The sequence below is a fragment of the Macaca thibetana genome, chromosome 11 (assembly GCF_024542745.1).
Source record: "Macaca thibetana thibetana isolate TM-01 chromosome 11, ASM2454274v1, whole genome shotgun sequence".
Lineage (NCBI taxonomy): Eukaryota > Metazoa > Chordata > Mammalia > Primates > Cercopithecidae > Macaca > Macaca thibetana.
Window position 1 is genome coordinate 37261507 of NC_065588.1, and position 19219 is coordinate 37280725.

At 38.3% G+C, this 19219-nt stretch overlaps 1 protein-coding gene across 1 annotated transcript in view; it reads left to right on the forward strand.

The window, feature by feature from the left end:
• Positions 1-338: 338 nt before the first annotated feature.
• The window catches only part of PDZRN4 (PDZ domain containing ring finger 4), a 417242-nt gene continuing 398361 nt past the window's right edge, over positions 339-19219 (forward strand). Inside the window, exons 1-3 of the mRNA XM_050748436.1 lie at positions 339-1352; positions 3697-3783; positions 6320-6427. Of these exons, the coding sequence (XP_050604393.1) occupies positions 705-1352; positions 3697-3783; positions 6320-6427 (843 nt within the window). The 5' untranslated portion in view covers positions 339-704. The remainder of the gene's footprint in view (positions 1353-3696; positions 3784-6319; positions 6428-19219) is intronic.

Genomic DNA, 19219 nt, shown 5'->3' on the forward strand with positions numbered 1-19219 from the left:
CTTTGCTGCTAGGTGGAGGATCGCGCCTTTCTAACTCACCTGATTTCTGGATCATGGTTTGAGAAGCCTGGCTCTGTGGATTTCCTAGTGTTATTTTCCTAATAGTGATTTCCTAAAGTAACAGTTTCCTAACTTCTGATTTTGTAGTTTTGATGTGAAAGAAACAAAAGTGCTTCTATTTCAAACATATTGGAGATAGACTTGACGCTGGGCGGGCCATGAGCATTCAGCGGAAAAACCAGATAGACAAAAAGATTCTGCTCTCCCGAAGCTTACATGGCGGTGGATTTAAAAGTTGTTTCTCAACATTAGCGCTGTACCCATCATCAGCCCTACCCAGGGCGAGGAGCCTCGATGCTTGAAGTCCACTGTTCAGGCAAAGGAGAATACAGTGTTCCCAAGGACCATTGTAAGCTGGCGGCCAAAATTTGAAAGAATGTAAATCGCAGGGCAGCGAAGGAGGCGGGGGGTCTCTCGAGGTTACTTCTATTAGCGTCAATACGGGAGAAGTCAGGGGACCTAGCAGGAGCCTGAAAACTTCAAGCCAAACAAACTCTGAGATCACACCTCCCACCCGCCACCTCTCTCCGACTAGCTACTGCCGCCGCCGCGAGGCGGCTGCCCCGGGGGTGGGCCGGGGAAGGCAGGGGGGCTTGGAGAAGACGGACTCTGCTTTCACTCCCCCTTTCTTTCCCATCCCTAACATGGGCTTTGCCCTGGAGCGCTTCGCGGAAGCTGTGGACCCGGCTCTGGAGTGCAAGCTGTGCGGTCAGGTGCTTGAAGAGCCCCTGTGCACGCCGTGCGGGCACGTCTTTTGCGCCAGCTGCCTGCTGCCCTGGGCGGTGCGGCGGCGCCGGTGCCCGCTGCAGTGCCAGCCCTTGGCGCCCGGCGAGCTGTACCGGGTGCTGCCGCTACGCAGCCTCATCCAGAAGCTGCGCGTCCAGTGCGACTACCGCGCCCGCGGCTGTGGCCACTCGGTCAGGCTGCAAGAGCTGGAGGCGCACGTCGAGCACTGCGACTTCGGCCCTGCCAGCCGCCTCCGCAGCCGCCCGAGCTGCGCTTCGGGGCTGGGCGGCAGGGAGGTGCCCGCGCGGGGGGGCTGCAGTCCGGCACCCGGGGCTGGCCGGGGCGGGGGCGCGCGCTGGGGGCAGCCGAGCGGCCGCTGTGGCCGCGGGCGGGGGCCCAGGCCTCGGGTCCTAGCCTGGAGGCGGCGCGAGAAGGCGCTGCTGGCGCAGCTCTGGGCGCTGCAGGGCGAGGTGCAGCTCACGGCGCGCAGGTACCAGGAGAAGTTCACCCAATACATGGCTCACGTCCGCAACTTCGCCGGCGACCTGGGTGGCGGCCACCGCAGGGTAAGCAAAGGGGGGTGGGCACCGCCGGCATGGTCGATTGGGGTGGGAAGAGGAACGGTTCTTTCTGACACTTCGGGATTCCTTTGGAATTAGGCATCCTTCCTCACTGTGCAGCAGGAAGCATCACACCCTGATCATTACTTTCCTGTCATTATCTTTCGAATGGATTGTCAGCGAAGTTAAGGATCGTCCCTTTTCTGCTTATATTACGATTGGAAAGAGTTAAACAGATTCGATTCTAACTTTGTGCCGGGAAAGTAGGAATTGGGAAAACTCGTTTTCCATCCAGACTTACTTTCTCCATCTTTCAGCCTCCTGCCCACCGTCTCTGCCTATTTTTTGAACCCTTGTCCCGTGCTTGAAGCAAATCCGAGAAGGAAAGCCGGAAAGCACAGACTTTCCCCGCCCAGCCTTTCCTCTCCCGCGGCAGCCAGCATCCCCGCGGCCCTGGCAGCCGCACACCTGGGACTGGTGTCAGTGCTGATGACACTTGCGCTGCCACTGCCTGAATCAACTGCCTTCTACTAAGTTGGGGACTGTGAGGCATGTAGGGGCCAGGACGGCCTCAGGAGCTGAGAGATGGGGTTTCTTAGACTTGCAGAGTTCTTTTCATCACTCTGACTTTCCCTAAATAAGCCTTCCTTGCCTCGGGATCTCATTATTGGTGGAGAGAGAGACAGAGATTGAGATTGTGTGTGTGCGACCTGGGAAGTCCAGTCCGAGAGCCTCCATCTGTGGTCAGACCGGCCCTGCGAGCCCCCAGGCAGTGGCTGTTTCCCTTCTTTGTCTAAGCTTCTGGCCCCGAACTGCCCTCCTGGTCCGCCCGCCCGCTTTCAGGCCGAATAAACAAGCCTCTTTGCAGCACCCCGTGTGAAGAGGCTTGTTTATAAAGCTGTAACTTCTCTCCTGGAGGACTTCTGCGCAGTGTTTGACATTTTTGGTCGCTGCCATGGTGAGCAGGCATTTAGCAGAATTTGCGATCCATTCAAGGAGCTGTTTTCATTCTTCAGCACTCCCGGGGAGGAGCAACCCAGAAAGATTCCCATTTGGGACTGGCTGCTGCATACTGCCTCCAACTCAGGCACTGAGTTTAGAAGCGCCTGTCTTGAACCTAAATGAGAACGTTGAAGTGAGAGGGACTAAAATGTTTCCACCTTGATGAATGGATGCACACTGTGTATGAAAAGACTGGTTTCAAGGATTCTTTCTCTAGTCCATATATGCATATACATACATGCATATATACAGGTAAATTTACAAAATGGGAGGACCCAGGGAAAAGCACAGATAGAAGCTTTGTATTACCAGTCCAGGTTTCAAGGTCTAGGAAACCAGTGGTTGAAGGAAAGGAGCAACAGTTAGAATAATATTACAGAAAAGTCCATGCAACAAGTCAAGCTATGATTCTGAGAAGTGAGAAAAACTGCCCATGATTTGCAGACTAGCCAAAACCCTCTATGTGTTTCTCAGAAATGTTTTTCTCCTACCAGTAGGGGCTGCTCTGTGCACTGCCTAGGAAAAGCTCCTGGGAAAATATCGTGATGCTGATAGTAGTGATGATGATGCATATGGAATGTTATCATTCAGAAATAATTTCCAAGTAAAGGTTAATAACATCTATAACCATGAATAAACCCACCTAGCCCAGCACTAATTCATCCAATGTTTAAGTTAGTCTTTACTAATAAACATTGTAGCTATAATTCTTGTTTTACTATTATTCGGCCAGCAGGAAAAAAAAATGCATACTACTTTACCAAGCACAAACCCTTATTTTTTTATTCTGCAGGAATTATGCAAAACCAAGTACGAATATTATTTAAAATTAGGACTACAGTAGCCTAACATATTCTGCATTACAACAGCAACATGAATATTATGACTAAAATTTATAAATAGTTCATGTTTCTTAAATTCCTTAAGACTTTACAAAATAAAAATTTTACACTATTGATAATTTATATTTTACTTTTCTGTAATGGAGGGAAAAATAAAGATACCTCCAAGGTTTAACCAGAAATCTGTTTTCAATTACAGTGAAATCAGATTTAGATGCTGCATTAGGATAAAAAAGCTGCATGTCTCAAAATGCAAAGCCGTTCCGTAATTTTTGAAAATAGGGTTTTTTTTCCCCTCACATGCACCGTTGTTCTTTTTCAAATATATACTTACAAAGTAAGTATAAGAAAATGTCAACCTTCTGCCACATTCAACAATTCTTAATTTCAAAGTTTTCCTCTTTTCACATGTCAGTTAACTTACGGTACATAAAAACTTATTGTAGCATTTATTTTTCTTTTATATTTTTACCTAGTTAGTCATTTTATACATTGTTTTTTTCTAGGATGGAGAATATAAGTCATTTACTATTGTGTTAGAAAGAGAATATGACACTTTGGGATTCAATATTATAGGAGGTCGACCAAATCAGGTAAAACACCTTGTTAATGCACTACTCATTCCTTATAAAATAAGCATTAATAAACATTACTCATTGCTTTTAAAATAATAGAGGACTTAGCTTTCATTTGTGGATTTTGAGTAAGAAAAATAGTGGTTTAATCTTTAAAATTATGCTTGTGATCAAATATCAGATTTCTTAATGAAAATATTCCAGTACATGCCCAGATTTTATTTATTTATTTAGCTAGTTAGTTATTTAGTTTGTTTGTTTGTTTGAGACAGAGTCTTACTCTGTTGCCCAGGTTGGAATGCGGTGGTGCAATCTTGGCTCACTGCAACCTCTGCCTCCTAGGTTCAAGCGATTCTCCTGCCTCAGCCTCCCAAATAGCTGGGATTACAGGCACCTGCCACCATGCCCGGCAAATTTTTTGTATTTTTAGTAGAAACAGGGTTTCGCCATGTTGGCCAGGCTGGTTTTGAACTCCTCACCCCAAGTGATCCACCCCCCCTCAGTCTCCCAATGTGCTAGGATTACAGGTGTGAGCCACCACGCCTGGCCCTGATTTTATTATTTTTAAAATTTTTAAAAAGTATTTCCTTTTTGAGATGGAGTCTCACTCTGCAGCCCAGGCTGCAGTGCAGTGGCATGATCTCAGCTCAATGCAATCACTGCCTCCAGTTCCAGTGATTCTCCTGCCTCAACCTCCTGAGTAGCTGGGACTACAGGCATGTGCCACCACGCCTAGCTAATTTTTGTATTTGTGGTAGAGAAAATACAAAATGTTGGCAAAGCTGGTCCAGAACTCCTAAACTCAAGTGATCCGCCTGCATCACCTCCCAAAGTGCTGGGATTATAGGCTGGAGCCATTGCACCTGGCCTTTATTTTTGAGAGAAACAAAAAACAACAGCTAGCAAACTTGGTTCTCTTTGCAACTTTAAAAGAAGAAAAGGAAAGTACATTTCACATTTTATCTAAATTATATTGTACTTTTGGAAAATTTCTTGAATAAACCTATCTCACAATACCATATGTAGGCAACTTCTATTTGATAACATTAGGCAATTGTATTGCCTGCTTAAATCTCCTATTTATTAAGTGAAATTACTCAGCTTGAAGATGCTAATACAGACTAGGAAGAAAGTAATATATATTGAATGAATGAATGAACAGTTGAAATAAGGGATGATTGAATTCAATAGGAAGTACCATGTTAAAGAAAAACAGTTGATTAGAAATATTTTTGGCTCCCCAAACCAAGTTCTTTGTTTGACTGTATGAATAATATTCTCTATGTTGATGCCAATTGTTTTCAAAATGCATATTTTAAACTTACATAATATACTGTAGTTGCAAAGTTCTTTTATATCATTGAATTCCTGTGTCAACTTAATTTTCACCATAACTGGAAAAAGGTGGTTAAGTTTTAAAAAATGTTGTTCTTTAATTTTCTCAATAAACTGCCATGAAATTTTTGCATCCTGCATTGCAGATGTTGTTCAAGGAAACTGTCTTAGTGTTGTTGGTCATATGCTCTGTTTAGGTAAGGATGGCAGTGACATATTTCTTCCTTGTGTTTAGTATTTTGAAAACCTAGCAACTAATGACTGCTGTGCTTCTCTTTTTAAAACAGTCCTCATTTATTAAGATGAAAGTCTTTTCATCATATCGTTTTGGTTATCATTTTCCCTAAGGAATATTTTTGTAGATTCTGTTTTGGTATTTGACATTTAGATGACATTGGACTTTTTTAAAAAGTCTCTTAAAATTCATGATAAGGACAGCTAAAGAGAAATAATTTTATTTAACCTGCCATGAAGTCAAATGACATTTAAAATTATATGATGTATTATTATAGGATGTTGGATATTTTCCCTAAATAAGCTTTGGCTTCTTGTGACTGTCTAAACTGTCCCATTTTTACCATATTGGCTATGTTTGAGGTTTAACTAATCATGAGTTACATTGCACCTGGAAATATGTAAAAATGAGCTTTGCATGGGTTCCCTTTTGCATAGGTTCCCTTGCAGTTTGGATGTGATCATTTGAGATTTTACACTTGAGTAAGCTACCAGTCTCTCCTGCGAATAGACACAGCTAGAGCTATGTTTCTAAATCTGTCACATCAAAAAGCTAAATTATATTTCAAAACTCTGACCACATCTCAAACCAGTTATACAGTGGGAACCAGACACATGTTTTTTTCCTTCTTTAACCTTATCACCCTTTTACTTGCTGTATCTCTTTAGAAGTGAGATGTTTTATAAATAATACTTAAAAGCCAGTTTATTTCACCTTGTACATGCCCTTTCCCATAGCTTTTAATGTGAACTAAAAAATGTGAAGTTAATAGATAATCTTGTCAGAGACCCTGGACTCATTCATTAAAACTGCCATCTTGATTAATGACTAGTTGGTGTTAAGTAAGTTAAAATTCTGTGCCAAATCACCAGCTAAGAGAGTTGCAGATTTACGGAGTATTGGTAATGTTACATTTGGTAAATTGTCCTTAATAATATTTAAATTTTGCTTACGTCTCTCTTCTGTTAACAATTTTTTTAATAGAATAGTCAGGAAGGAACATCGACTGAAGGAATTTATGTTTCAAAAATTGTAGAAAATGGACCTGCTGACAGAGCAGATGGCCTGGAAATTCATGACAAAATCATTGAGGTAAGACAATGATAAAACATGTATATGATCCTTGCAAGAAAGATTTGGATATTTTAAGTTTCCAAACTTATCACTTTACTTTGGTGTGGTGCTTATTAGAATATACATTCGTAGTAGCAGTAAAGGCATTATCGTTTTTACTTTCTTACAAAAAATGTAAAAGTCACTGGGAGAGATGGTTCATACCTATAATCCCAGCACTTCTGGTGGCTGAGGCAGGAGGACCACTCGAGCTCAGGAGTTCGAGACCTGACTGGGCAACACAGTGAGACCTCATCTCTACCAAAACACAAAACAAAAAAAATTAGCTGGGCTTGGTGGCACATACCTACAGTCCCAGCTACTCAGGAGGCTGAGGTGGGCGGATCACTCGATGTTAAACCCAGGAGGTCAAGGCTGTGGTGAGCTGTGTGTAGGCCACTGCTCTCTAGCCTAGGCAACAGAGCAAGACGCTGCCTTGAAAAAGATGTAAAACTCTATTATGATTCTATATAATTTATTGGATATTGTGATGAAAGAATACAATACCTGGAGTTTCCAAATGTGTTAATGAATACCTCTGTTTTAATAACTTGTGTTTCCCATGAACTATGATGTCACTTGCTTGATTATTAAAGGATTAATTATAATAACATTTCAAAAAAGGATGATAAATCTCTGTAATTTAATTAATTACAAATTAAATTTGTAATTATTTTATATATAGAGTTTGGAAGAAATTATACAATACCTGTAATATTTATTAGTGTAATATGGCTACTTTGTTCATGTCATTATCTTTTATATGAAAGAAAAAGGGAAATACCTTTTTTTTCTCTTTGCTGTGAAAATCTGGTGAGAACTCTTTGTATGTTGTAACTGTATTGTTGTATTTGGGGGTGATAAAGTGAGCACCTATATGCTAGTAAAATTGGGTTATGATAGTGAAATTTTATGTCCCTGCCATCTGCCATCTCTGTCCTTTTGACATTTTATTAACTGGTTAAGACAATATTAGTTGCTGTTACTAAAAATGGTTAAGTTACTTTTATCAGTGAGTATTTCCAATGTATTAGTAAAGGTACAAATAGGAATTTGGAAGGTTTACTTGACTCCACTATTCTTTTTAAAAATTCTGTTCATTCTAGGCTATATAATCACTAGTGCTATCTTTTTGAATATTTATATAAACTATCATGATGGAGGCAGATTTTCTGTATTAAATTTTGAATAAAGTTTTAGATTTTCATTAATCGTCTGTGCACTAAACAAAGTTGAATTTTTACTGAATTGACATAGAATAAGGGTGAAGAATATAGAACAGCCAATAGTTTTCTGTTTTGGGAAAAAAGATCACAACATTTACAAATTAGCTGACTAGACAATTTAGAAAAAAAAAAGAAGAGTTGTCTTTTGCCAAAAAAACAAACAAAACAAAACAAAACTGTGATTTATATCTAAAGAGGTCTCTTGTATCAAGATTTTATTCTTCCAGTTTTGTTGCCAAGAAAGTGCAGACCTACTTTTGCTGTTGCTATCCAGTTCGTCTTGACAATTTGCCTAGTGGAAACATTCACATACTGTAGCTTCTAAAGTTAGAATGTGCGCAGTATGATCTAAAGGGCAACATAATTTAAACAGAAGATTGTCCCTATTACTTTCTGCATTATCTCAAAAACATATTAAGTTGTCCAGTTACCAGTGGAAAGTAAAGTCTTATATTTGATATTATTAGAAGAACTGACGGAACTGAATACATATATTGTTACACACACACAAACACACAGACACAACAGAAATATGTGTTGGCAATTTAAAAACTTATGCTAGCTAGGTGACAATATTATATATGCTTCATTAATGTTACATTAAAAGAGAAAAAGAATTTTTTTATGTTGTCATACAACAATTTGGTTACAAACCTAATGGTTTTTTAAAGAGGTAATTTTATAAAACTATGGTTGAAAAAATCAAGTGCATGTAGACACCTATATAGTACTGTTACTAATATATGTCAAATTAATCTTCTTTAAACCCTGTATGATAAAAAGTAAAGAGATCAACCATAGAAATTCAAATGAAATTTAACTAGCTGCGGTATTATTATTCACTTTGATTTGCATATATTAGCAGCTAATGACTAGAGCTTGAAATTTGTCTCAATGATACAGATTTTTCAATGTGTCTTTTATACCAGGGTACACTGATTTTATGTATACATGCTATAGCTCTAGACTGGATCAATGTGACCACATTTGCAGTTAAGAAATGGATTAGATGATGTGCATATTTCTAGAATGTTGTGTGTTAAATAGCATGAAATCTTTTAGAAAGAAGATTATTAGAAATAAATCGCTCTTTCTTAGTTGTTCAGTGATGCTGTCAGCTTTTTGAGTGAATAGATATTTGTGCGACTTTGATATCTAGTTAAACAAATAGTGTGTTTTTTCTTGTGCGTATATGTGTGTTGTAAAAGAACTCTGTGTAATCATTAAAGTTAGAAATATTTGATGCTTATCAGTTATTTTAGTTTCTCTGTCATTATGATATCAGTCAACTTTAAGCAGTTTTTAGCTAATGGAAAATTGAGAAGAAATCTATCAGTTTAAAATGTGCAGATGCATATTTTAAAACAGATTTTTAAAGTAAAGATAATAATTTCTTTTCTGTTTTGTGATCAATGATTTGTTCAGTGAACAAATTTAATGGACCAATTTTTGAATTTCAAATGGTCATGCTGATTTAAACCTGGTGCAACAAATAAGTTTGTTAACAGTGTAAAGAGTAAAAACTAGTTCATATATTATAAAATTATCCATATGACTTATACACAATCTGACATATTACTAAATGCTTTGAATTTACTGATATATAACTGAAATAAAAAATAAAACAATAAGAGATTCTATGGTTTATATATAGTCAAGGTATGCTCAAAAATATTTTGTGTAGCTAATTGCTTGATGCACACATACAAGTTGATGAATTGTTTTAAAAAAACAACAAAATTTTCCAAAGTTACTCACGTAAATGAGGAAGTAGATATGTTAAAGGTTTTGTTCTGTTGATGATTAAAAAGATTTTATAAACTGTAATAAATATATTAGTTATAATAGTTTGGTACAGTTCAACAAAGGCTAGTAAAGTAGTATTTTTTTTTTTTTTTTTTTTTTTTTTTTTTTTTTTTTTTTTTTGAGACGGAGTCTGGCTCTGTCACCCAGGCTGGAGTGCAGTGGCCGGATCTCAGCTCACTGCAAGCTCCGCCTCCCGGGTTCACGCCATTCTCCTGCCTCAGCCTCCCGAGTAGCTGGGACTATAGGCGCCTGCCACCTCGCCCGGCTAAGTTTTTGTATTTTTAGTAGAGACGGGGTTTCACTGTGTTACCCAGGATGGTCTCGATCTCCTGATCTCATGATCCGCCCGTCTCGGCCTCCCAAAGTGCTGGGATTACAGGCTTGAGCCACCGCGCCCCCGGCCGTAAAGTAGTATTTTTTAATATTCTGCATTCTATTGATAAAATTCAAGAATAATAAAAGAATAAAAATCACTGTCATTAGGTAAATCTATGTCGTGTGTTTCACATAATATAAGTTAATTTTTGGAGTCGGTCTCCACAAGCAAGTTAATTTTTGGAGTCGGTCTCCACAAGCAACTATGTTAACCAGTTTCTAGCTATTTCCACATTCATATTTGTTAAACTATTTATGCTTGTAAATTTTAAAATATCAGTTGTGATATTTGAGTTACACTAGATGTCAAAATATCACTGGAGACTGAAAAGGCAGAAGATATTGTTGAAGGCGTTTTGAAACATCACAGAAATTCACATATGCCAAGAATTCACCACAGTATACAGCGAATAAAAGTATGCTGTTTTTCATTCTTTCAAGAATCAAAAGAATCACAGAAAATCCCTGATCCTATCGAAGAGTTGGGCACAATTCTGGAAGAGCGCATGACCATTAATTTAGTTCTCATGATGTTAGGATGCCTAAGTGGTATGTGGGAGGGAGCTGAGAAACAAAGTTCACTGTTGCTTTTAGCATTGATTCCTCTATTCTTTCTTTCTTTCTTCTTCTTTTTTTTTTTTCTTTTTTGAGACAGGATCTTGCTCTGTCACCTAGGCTGAAATGCAGTGGCATGATCATAACTTACTGCAGCCTCTACCTCTGGGACTCAAGGGGTCCTCCAGCCTAAGCCTCCCAAGTACCTGGGACTACAGGTGCACCCCACCACACCCGGATAATTTTTTAAAAAATTTTCTGTAGAGATGGGGTTCCACCACGTTACCTAGGCTGGTCTTGAACACCTGGGCTCAAGCGACCTGTCTACCTTGACCTCCTGAAATGCTGGGATTACAGGCGTGAGCCATAGTGCCCAGTTTCTCTCCTATTTTTATGATGCTCATAGCAGGCAATGCAACTATAACTCCAACTCCAGAGTGGGAAAGGGTGGATAATCACTCATGGCTCTTTGTTTACACTTTCTTCTCCCAGCACTCCACTAACCCCTGCAGCTCCAGGCCAATGCTGTTTGACAGGGAAGTGCTGGAGGCACAGTGCTTCTCTCAACTTCTGGAGACCAGAGTGGGGCTGAAGGTCTGTGGAATCTTTGAGATGAATAGGTCGGAGCACAAAGCAGAGGATTATTTTTTAGTGCATATATTAAAATCTTTTTATTTTATTTTTTACCTTGAAATTCTAATGCAATGCAGCATAAAAGGCATTTTCCTTTTCTTTAGAAATAGTTCCCACATTGAAGTGTCAGTGTAGCACTTTCCATTAAGTGCTAAGTTTATTACCAGAAGAAAGAGTTTCACAAATCAGAAACTTTTTAACTAATGCCAGACTGCCAACTACACTTTCTTTTATTTCTGTAATATTATACCTCTGCATTCTCTGTGGTCACTGTCTGTACTGCTAAAATGAAAATCTTTGGTAGTTGTCTTGTTTATTTAGCTAACACTCTGCATAGTCAGATTGTAGCTGTTAAAGCAGGAAAATTAATTGCAGTTCAGAGCTAAACATTTAGGAATGTTATTGAATCAGATCTACAAGGTGCTACCTCTGTATATACCTAATGAAACACTATACCTTACTATCTCACAAAGCAATGGTGCTAATTTGTTGATGCATAAGAAGCATTTACAAGTTTTTATAGATCACCTGTAAATCTGCTGGGCAGTTAGTTTTTTGATAAATTTATGTCTAATTCAAACAGCTAAATATCACTAATCATAGAGAAATGCAAATTAAAATCACAATGAGATACCATCTTACATCAGTCAGAAAATGGTTATTAATAAAAAATCAAAAAACAATGGATGTTGGTGAAAATGCAGAGAAAAGAGAGCACTTATACGCTATTGGTTGGAATGGAAATTAGTGCAACTCCTATGGAAAACACTATGGAGATTTCCCAAAGGACTAAAAATAAAACTACCATTTGATTTAGCAGTCACACTACTGGGTATCTACCCAAAGGAACAAAATCATAATAGAAAAAGACACCTGCAGTTGTATGTTTATTGCAGCACCATTCGCAATAGCAAAGTCATGGAATCAACCTACATGTCCATCAGTGGATGACTGGATAAAGAAAACATGGTGTGCATATATACACCACAGAATACTGTGCCATCATAAAAAAAAATGATATTGTGTGTTTTGCAGCAACACAGATGGAACCAGAGGCCATTACCTTAGACGAAATCACTCAGACACTGAAAGTCAAATTCCACATATTCTCATTTATGAGTGGGAGTCAAACAATGTGTACACATGGACATAGAGAGTAGAATAATAGACATTGAAGATGTGGAAGCGTGGGAGGAGGGAAGTGGATTGAGGGCTGATAATTACTTAGTGGGTACAATGCATCTTATTCAGGTGACGGTTACCTAAAAGCCCAGACTTCACCATGATGCAATATATCCATGTAAAAAAACCTGCATTTGTACCCCCTAAACCTATAAAAATAACAAATACATTTTTAAAAGAGTGTAAATGGACATTACCCCCTTGCCTTAATGAAGTGACACTGTAGATTTATTCAGTGTCCCTGTCCTCCTAGAAGTTAGTTTAATTCATGATTACAAATCATTACATTGGGTAGGGAAACAGCAGAATTTGTGGATGGAGGCAGCCTCATAGTTTCAGGAAAGGATGCAGGTGTTAAACTGGATTTTGGCCCTGAATTTGTGTCACATTATCACTCAAAGATTTCTCAACTTTTCCATTTCTCAGTTTCTCTCCTGTAAGTATAAGTATCATCATAGACAGTCCCTCCGATTTTCCAACTAGGTGGTCATCATGGTTTTGCCACACCACTGAGGTTTTTATTATTAATAAACATAGTTTTATGTCAGCCTACAAAAAAAGACTGGAAAGCTCCTCATACTATTGAGTGTATTAAGCACTGTTCTATCCATTTTAAACTTCTAAGACTTGAACTTTTCTTTGACTTGTTAGTGCTAAACTCCTGAGAAGGGAAACAGGGCCACCTTTTTTTACTGTGCAGCTTGCACATGGCACAGCTGGATTTGGTGTCCCTCTCTAAAGGTCTCAATGTGGTTCCTATTCTCGTCATCATTCTGTGCTATAAAAATCTCATCAGAACACCTGTAACATTATTTGATTCATTTTAAATTGTGATCCAAAGTTGCTTTTAGGTAAAATTCCAAATTGGGGCCTTAATGTACTGATTTTTGCCCTTTTCTTCCTTTCAATCATCCTGAGCACCTGGCACCTCCTTTCTCTCTTTCTTATTCCCCCGCAACATTTCTTGTCAGGAAAGAAGGTCCTTACATTCACTTGCACCATTTGAACCATATACGTTTCTTCCATCATCATATCCAAATTTTAACTAGAGATGATGCCTTAATGACACCTAAGCTTTTATCATTTTCACCTGGGCCTGCACTGTAGCTTCTTGACGAAGCTTTCCTTCCTTCCAGCCTCTGCTATCTATAACTCCACTTGTTTTCTACCCTCAGCAAAACTTTGGTCATTGTTTTGCTCCTTTGCTTAGGGGCCTTTATTGGCATTATATTTTCAATAGGTTAAATCCAGGTTTTTTTCGTGAAGCAAAAATAGCCCTTTGAAACCCTTACTTTCTTTGTGCAATTTTTTTTTTAACACAACCTCTACTGTTGTCTCATGAAACTCCTCCCTTTTCCTATCAACAGGCTTCTCTACTTTTATTTGTTGCTTTCTGTCTAACTGGTATTCTGTGCCACGGCCTTCTGTAGCTGACAAACTCCTTTGCATCCTCAAAAATCCTCTACTCCTGGAAGCCCTTTGCAATCCACTAAGCAATACTATCTTTTCTTCTCCATTATCAATAGATCTTTATACCTCTCACTTTCATAGCATTTTCATGTATTATGGTATGTATTTATTCTTTGATGTTTTTTTCCCCCAACAAATGTATGGGTTTCTTAGAAGTGGTTTTAGTATTTTATTGAACCTACTATCTTCACCATCTCTTTTGCTCTCAGCATTGTGCCTGGGAAACTTCAGACATTCTGTGAATTTTCTTTGAATGATGGACTAAATGAATGGATGAATCTCAAGGTCAAGGTTTTAGGCATTATGGTATGGATCCAAGAGTTTTTCAACATCCCTAACATTTTTCCAGGTGGGCAGTCCCCAAAGGCTCTCCTGTAACATTTGATTCCTTCTCACCATATATTTATTACTAGATCAATCAGAAGTTGAAAGATTATTGTTTCTTAAGTTGTGAGATCTTTAAAATCTAGCCACAATGGATCAAAGCAATTGTATCTTTCTAGACTATTTCTTATAGCCTATAAATCAAGAAAGAACCCAAGTCTACAAGGCAATGTTTTAAATTCTGTTCATGTAAATGCTTGAATTGGATCTAAAGACATGTGTGCTCACCTTCACCCTCCTGCAGAATGTTAGTTATTGAACTTGAACAACCCTGGTAAAGCTGTCTGAATTTACATGCTTGTCTGCAAAGCAGATGTGCAGAGAATGGCACTGGACCAAATATGAAATTGAACAAAAACATGATTGACTGCAGAGGAGCTAAAAAGATGAAAGATATTTTCAATGTTTCCAAGCCTTGTAAATGGTCTGGTGAAAAGACCAAAAGAGCTGGAAGCTTCCTAGAGCACTGGGGATGGCACAGGAGCCTCTTTGAAGTCCTCTTGGGGAGAGCTGCTTGAAATAATTACCAGTAGCCCCAGCTGTGAGGCATTCTGAAGAAGCTTAAGGCACAGCTCACTGAACTTGATGCTGGGAACTTTTTAAGGCAAATTTAGGAAGATTGTGCTTTCATAAGTACATGCTGTTGTATTCCTAGTAGATTTTAGTGTTTCTACAAAGAGATAGGAATAGAAACTTTCCCAGTCTTTTCTAAAAATCATTGTTCTTCCCAACGTCTTGAGAAAGTGTCACAAAGGAGAGAAAGGCGACTGACATGGATTGGGTGGATTTGGTGCCTGATCCTCTTAAGCTTATGAATTATTATAGCCACATCACAGTCCCATGGCTTTATAGACAGTACTTTTAATCAGCTTTGCTCTTCTTTCTTAAGAAGATAACAGTGTTCTTAAAAAGAATGTATCACTTCTTTTACAATCAGCAACTCAGAGGTGATTCATTGTTATCTTCATATCAAAAACACCCCAAAGAATAGACATTATTCATTATGTGGTTTTGAATATTTTAAACAATTTTGTATTGCTATAAAAGTAGAGCAATAAATCTTTAATTTATAAGATTAGATGAGCAACTGACTATTCTGCTTAAAGAAATAAATATTTTTCATAATTTAGAGTATGATGCAATGTAGTATAGAATACCTAACAAAGTATATAATGTTAAATGAAAATATTGTTATTTTTTGTAAAATTAGGTGATTTGATGTTTTATTTACATAATGTATTACACTGAAGCTAAGGGAAACAATAGATTTACTCTATGAAATTATATTTCGGAAAAAAATAGTTAACAAACATTTGTTAGTTACAGAAAAGGTAGTTTTCACAGTGAAATGTGCTACAAACATGATTCATGAAGTACATAAACACATGTTTAAATGATAATAGGCTTTTGTTGCTGAAGGTTGAAAAAAAGCCTGTTATTGATTGGAAGTACCTTAAAGAGCTTATAATCAAGATGGGAAGATAGTTGTACATTAGTTAAACAAGCAACAAGAAAGCAAAACAACAACAACAAAAGGAACACAGAATGAGTGATTGGTATAGAATCACTACCAAGAAGACTTCTTTGGTATTCTGGTAGCCTAAGAGGTTTAAGCTTTAAGGGGGAATGGTACTTGAAAGGACTCTTACAGGAAAAGTCAGAGAGGGATTAGGAGGCAAGAGAGGGTAGAATAAGAGCTTTCCATATTTAGGAAGAATGCCATGAGTCAAAGACAAGGTAGGACTTGTGTGTCTTGCTTGGCAGCCATTTGGTCAATTAACCTGAAAAAAATTATTATAGCTAATACTTATTGGTTATTATACGTCAAGCATTCTTTAGGATTTTTTACAGGTATTAATTCATTTTATCTCCACAGAACTCTATGAGGTTGGTACTGTAGGTATTAATGGTGTCCCATTTTGCAGATGAGAAGACTGAGGCATAGAAAGATCAAGTAATTTGCCAAGGCCATAGAGTAAGAGCTCCTGTATCTGTGCCCTCAACCATTGCTTAATACTACCTATTACTAAGAATTACATAAGTGATTCATGGTAGGTAATCTATGAAAAGTTCGTTGAAGCCAGACTTTGAAGAAATTAGGGGAAGGCCTTGCATGCTTGGCTAAGGAGTTTGCATTTTATGGTATAGGCAACAAGGAGTCAGTGATAAGGTTTGAGCAGGGGAATGACACGAGCAAAGCAATGATTGAAAGATTAAATTCCAAGATAAATTTCACTGGGGTATATAAATAACTTGAAAAGTGAAAGAACTTGAGATAGGACGCTAATGGTTGGGTATCACAGTTGTCCTTATATGAGGTAGTAAGGGCTTGTAGCAAATAAATACAAAAGAAAAGTACCAGAAGGTACTGATAGCCTAGTTATCTTATTCACTACACTTATCTTGAACATTTTCCCTTGTCTTCACTTTCCAACAGTATGCTTATCATCATCTTATATCAAGAATGTAGTCCACTACAACAGAGGTTATATATCCTTTCTTTTATTCTCTTCATTGCAGATGGTGTCATGGTGTTTAGTATAAACAGACTATGGAAATATATCCCCTATGTCTATTAAGAAGTCATTTGATGGTATTGGTTCAAAGAGGTCCTCTAAAAAGCCTTGAGAGAAAGGAAGAGAGACAAAAGTCTTGATGGGTTACCCTTTGGACAGGAGAGTTCCTTAAGAAGAACTAGGGTGTTCAAGCATTGTTTTCTACTGCAGGCTTTTTAGAAAAGATCCTGCAGTAATAAGATGGGTGTTGGAAGTACTAGGCCAGTTGGAGCCTGTATTAGTCCATTCTCACACTGCTATAAAGAACTGCCCTAGACTGGGTAATTTAGAAAGGAAAGAGGTTTAATTGACTCAAAGTTCTATGTGGCTGGGGAAGCCTCAGGAAACTTACAATGATAACCAAAGGTAAAAGGGAAGCAAGGTACCTTCTTCACAAGGCAGCAGGAGGGAGAATAAATGCAGAAGGAAATACCAAACACTTATAAAACCTTCAAATCTTGTGAGAACTCACTATCAGGAGAACAGCATGGGGGAACCACCCCCGTGATTCAGTTACCTTCACCTGGTCTCTCCCTTGACATGTGGGGATTATAGGGATTACAATTCAGAATGAGATTTTGGGTGGGGACACAGCCAAAACATATCAGAGCCTGATCACCTTTTAAACTTGATTTGATATATTTAGAAGTACTATTGACACTGGAGCTTTTGTTCAGACAAAATTTTCTCTCAATCAAATATGTCATCTTCCCTCTTCTAGAATATAGCAATTTACTTCATATGGTTTCTTACCCACCATTTCTGTGCTCTGTCAAATCCGTCTCTATGCCAGTGCTACTTGAACTATTTGTGGTAAAAGACATTTAATTATTTTATTTTATTTTTATGAATCGTACACTATAAGATAAAAATGTATTACTAGAAGAAAATGAAATAAAATGAGACAAAATACTACCAGGCCCATTTTTATTATGTATTTATTATTATTAGGTTCATCAGACATACGTGTGTCCTACCAAGTTAACATAAATGATTCTAAGTTCTTGTACTCTGTTTCTATACTTATTCTATCATAGATTAGTAAGAAACTGTTCATGACCTAGCACTGGTCTTTGGTCCTTAGTCCACTCTAAGTAACAATGCCTCTCACAGCATCCAGAAAGATCATTTATGAATGCAAATTACATCTTATGATCCTTCTGTCTATAATTCCTGAAAACCTTCCCTGCGCATGGGATAAAATGCAAGGTTCTTAGGCTATTCAATGAGGTCCTGCCTCCTCTGGCACTCCTCTATAAATCCAGCTCCTTTGTCCACCCTCCTCTTAGCTCACGTTCTTCAAGCTACATTGACTTTCTCTTTCAGTTCCAGAATGCGCTCAGCACTTTCCCGTCTCAAGGACTTCTCACTGGAAGTCTCTTTCCCCTCCTTTAACCTCATTAACTTCTACTCATAGCCTCATTCCTTCTACTCAGCTCAAATATCACTGTTGCAGACAAGCCTTCTCTGGCTTTCATGTTTAAACTCTAATCCCACGTGATGCTCTTTCATATTGCCTTCTCCTGGCAATATCACAATTAGAAATTACCTGTTTCTTTTTAGGCAAATGTTTACAGAAGAGTCACAGATCATAAGTGTCTAGTGCAACCAAAGATCAGAAAGTGAACTTATGCACGAGGCCAGCACCCAGATCAAGAAACAGAGCATAGCAGGCATTCCCAAAACCTTCCCTTCTTCCCCTGTTCCTCCATTACCACCTTCTACATTTTGCCTATTTTTGACTTTTATATAAATAGAATCACACAATAGCTATTCTTTACAGTTCAACTTCTTTTATTCAACACTATGTTTGTGATGTCCACTCCCATTGCTGCCTGTAATTGTTCATTCTTATAGGTGTGTAGCATTGTAGCATTTCACTGTATGACTATACCACAACTTAATTATCAATTTTACCTTCAATGGAATTGTCAGTTCTAGGCTATTACAACAGTAGTGCTCTGAACATTCTTGTTTTGTGGACTCATGCATGCATTTATGATACACACACACAAACACATTTACGGGTGTATTTGCAGGGTCAGAGGACATATAAATGTTCAGCTTTAGTCATTACTTCCATACAGATGTTTCAAATGGTTGTAGCAATTTAGATTCTCATCAGCAGTGTCTTAGAGTTTCCTTTAGTCCACATGCTTGCAAAAGCTTGGTATTGTGTGTTTTTTAAAATTTCATCCATCTGGTGAAATGGTGTATGCAGATGATTCTGGCATTTCCTTGATGTCTAATGAAGTTAAATAAATCTTTGGATGTGTATTGGTCATTTCAGTCTCCTGTTTTATTAAGTACCATGATGAGCTTAGAAATCCTGCCTTTTGCTGTGCCTTCAACACTCAGTGGCACTCAGCAAGCACTCAGCTATACATTAGTACTACTAACTACATTAGTACTACTAACTACAAGGATAAAGCAAATCTAGCCCTGCTATTAAAAGTCTGTGCCTGACATATATGAGGTGTGCAATAAACATGTACTAAATGCATAAATAAAAGTGTTCTAAGTTTCTTTTAAATACACATCTATCACAAAGCAATTAAATACTTCCTATCTTACCTGGTTTTCTC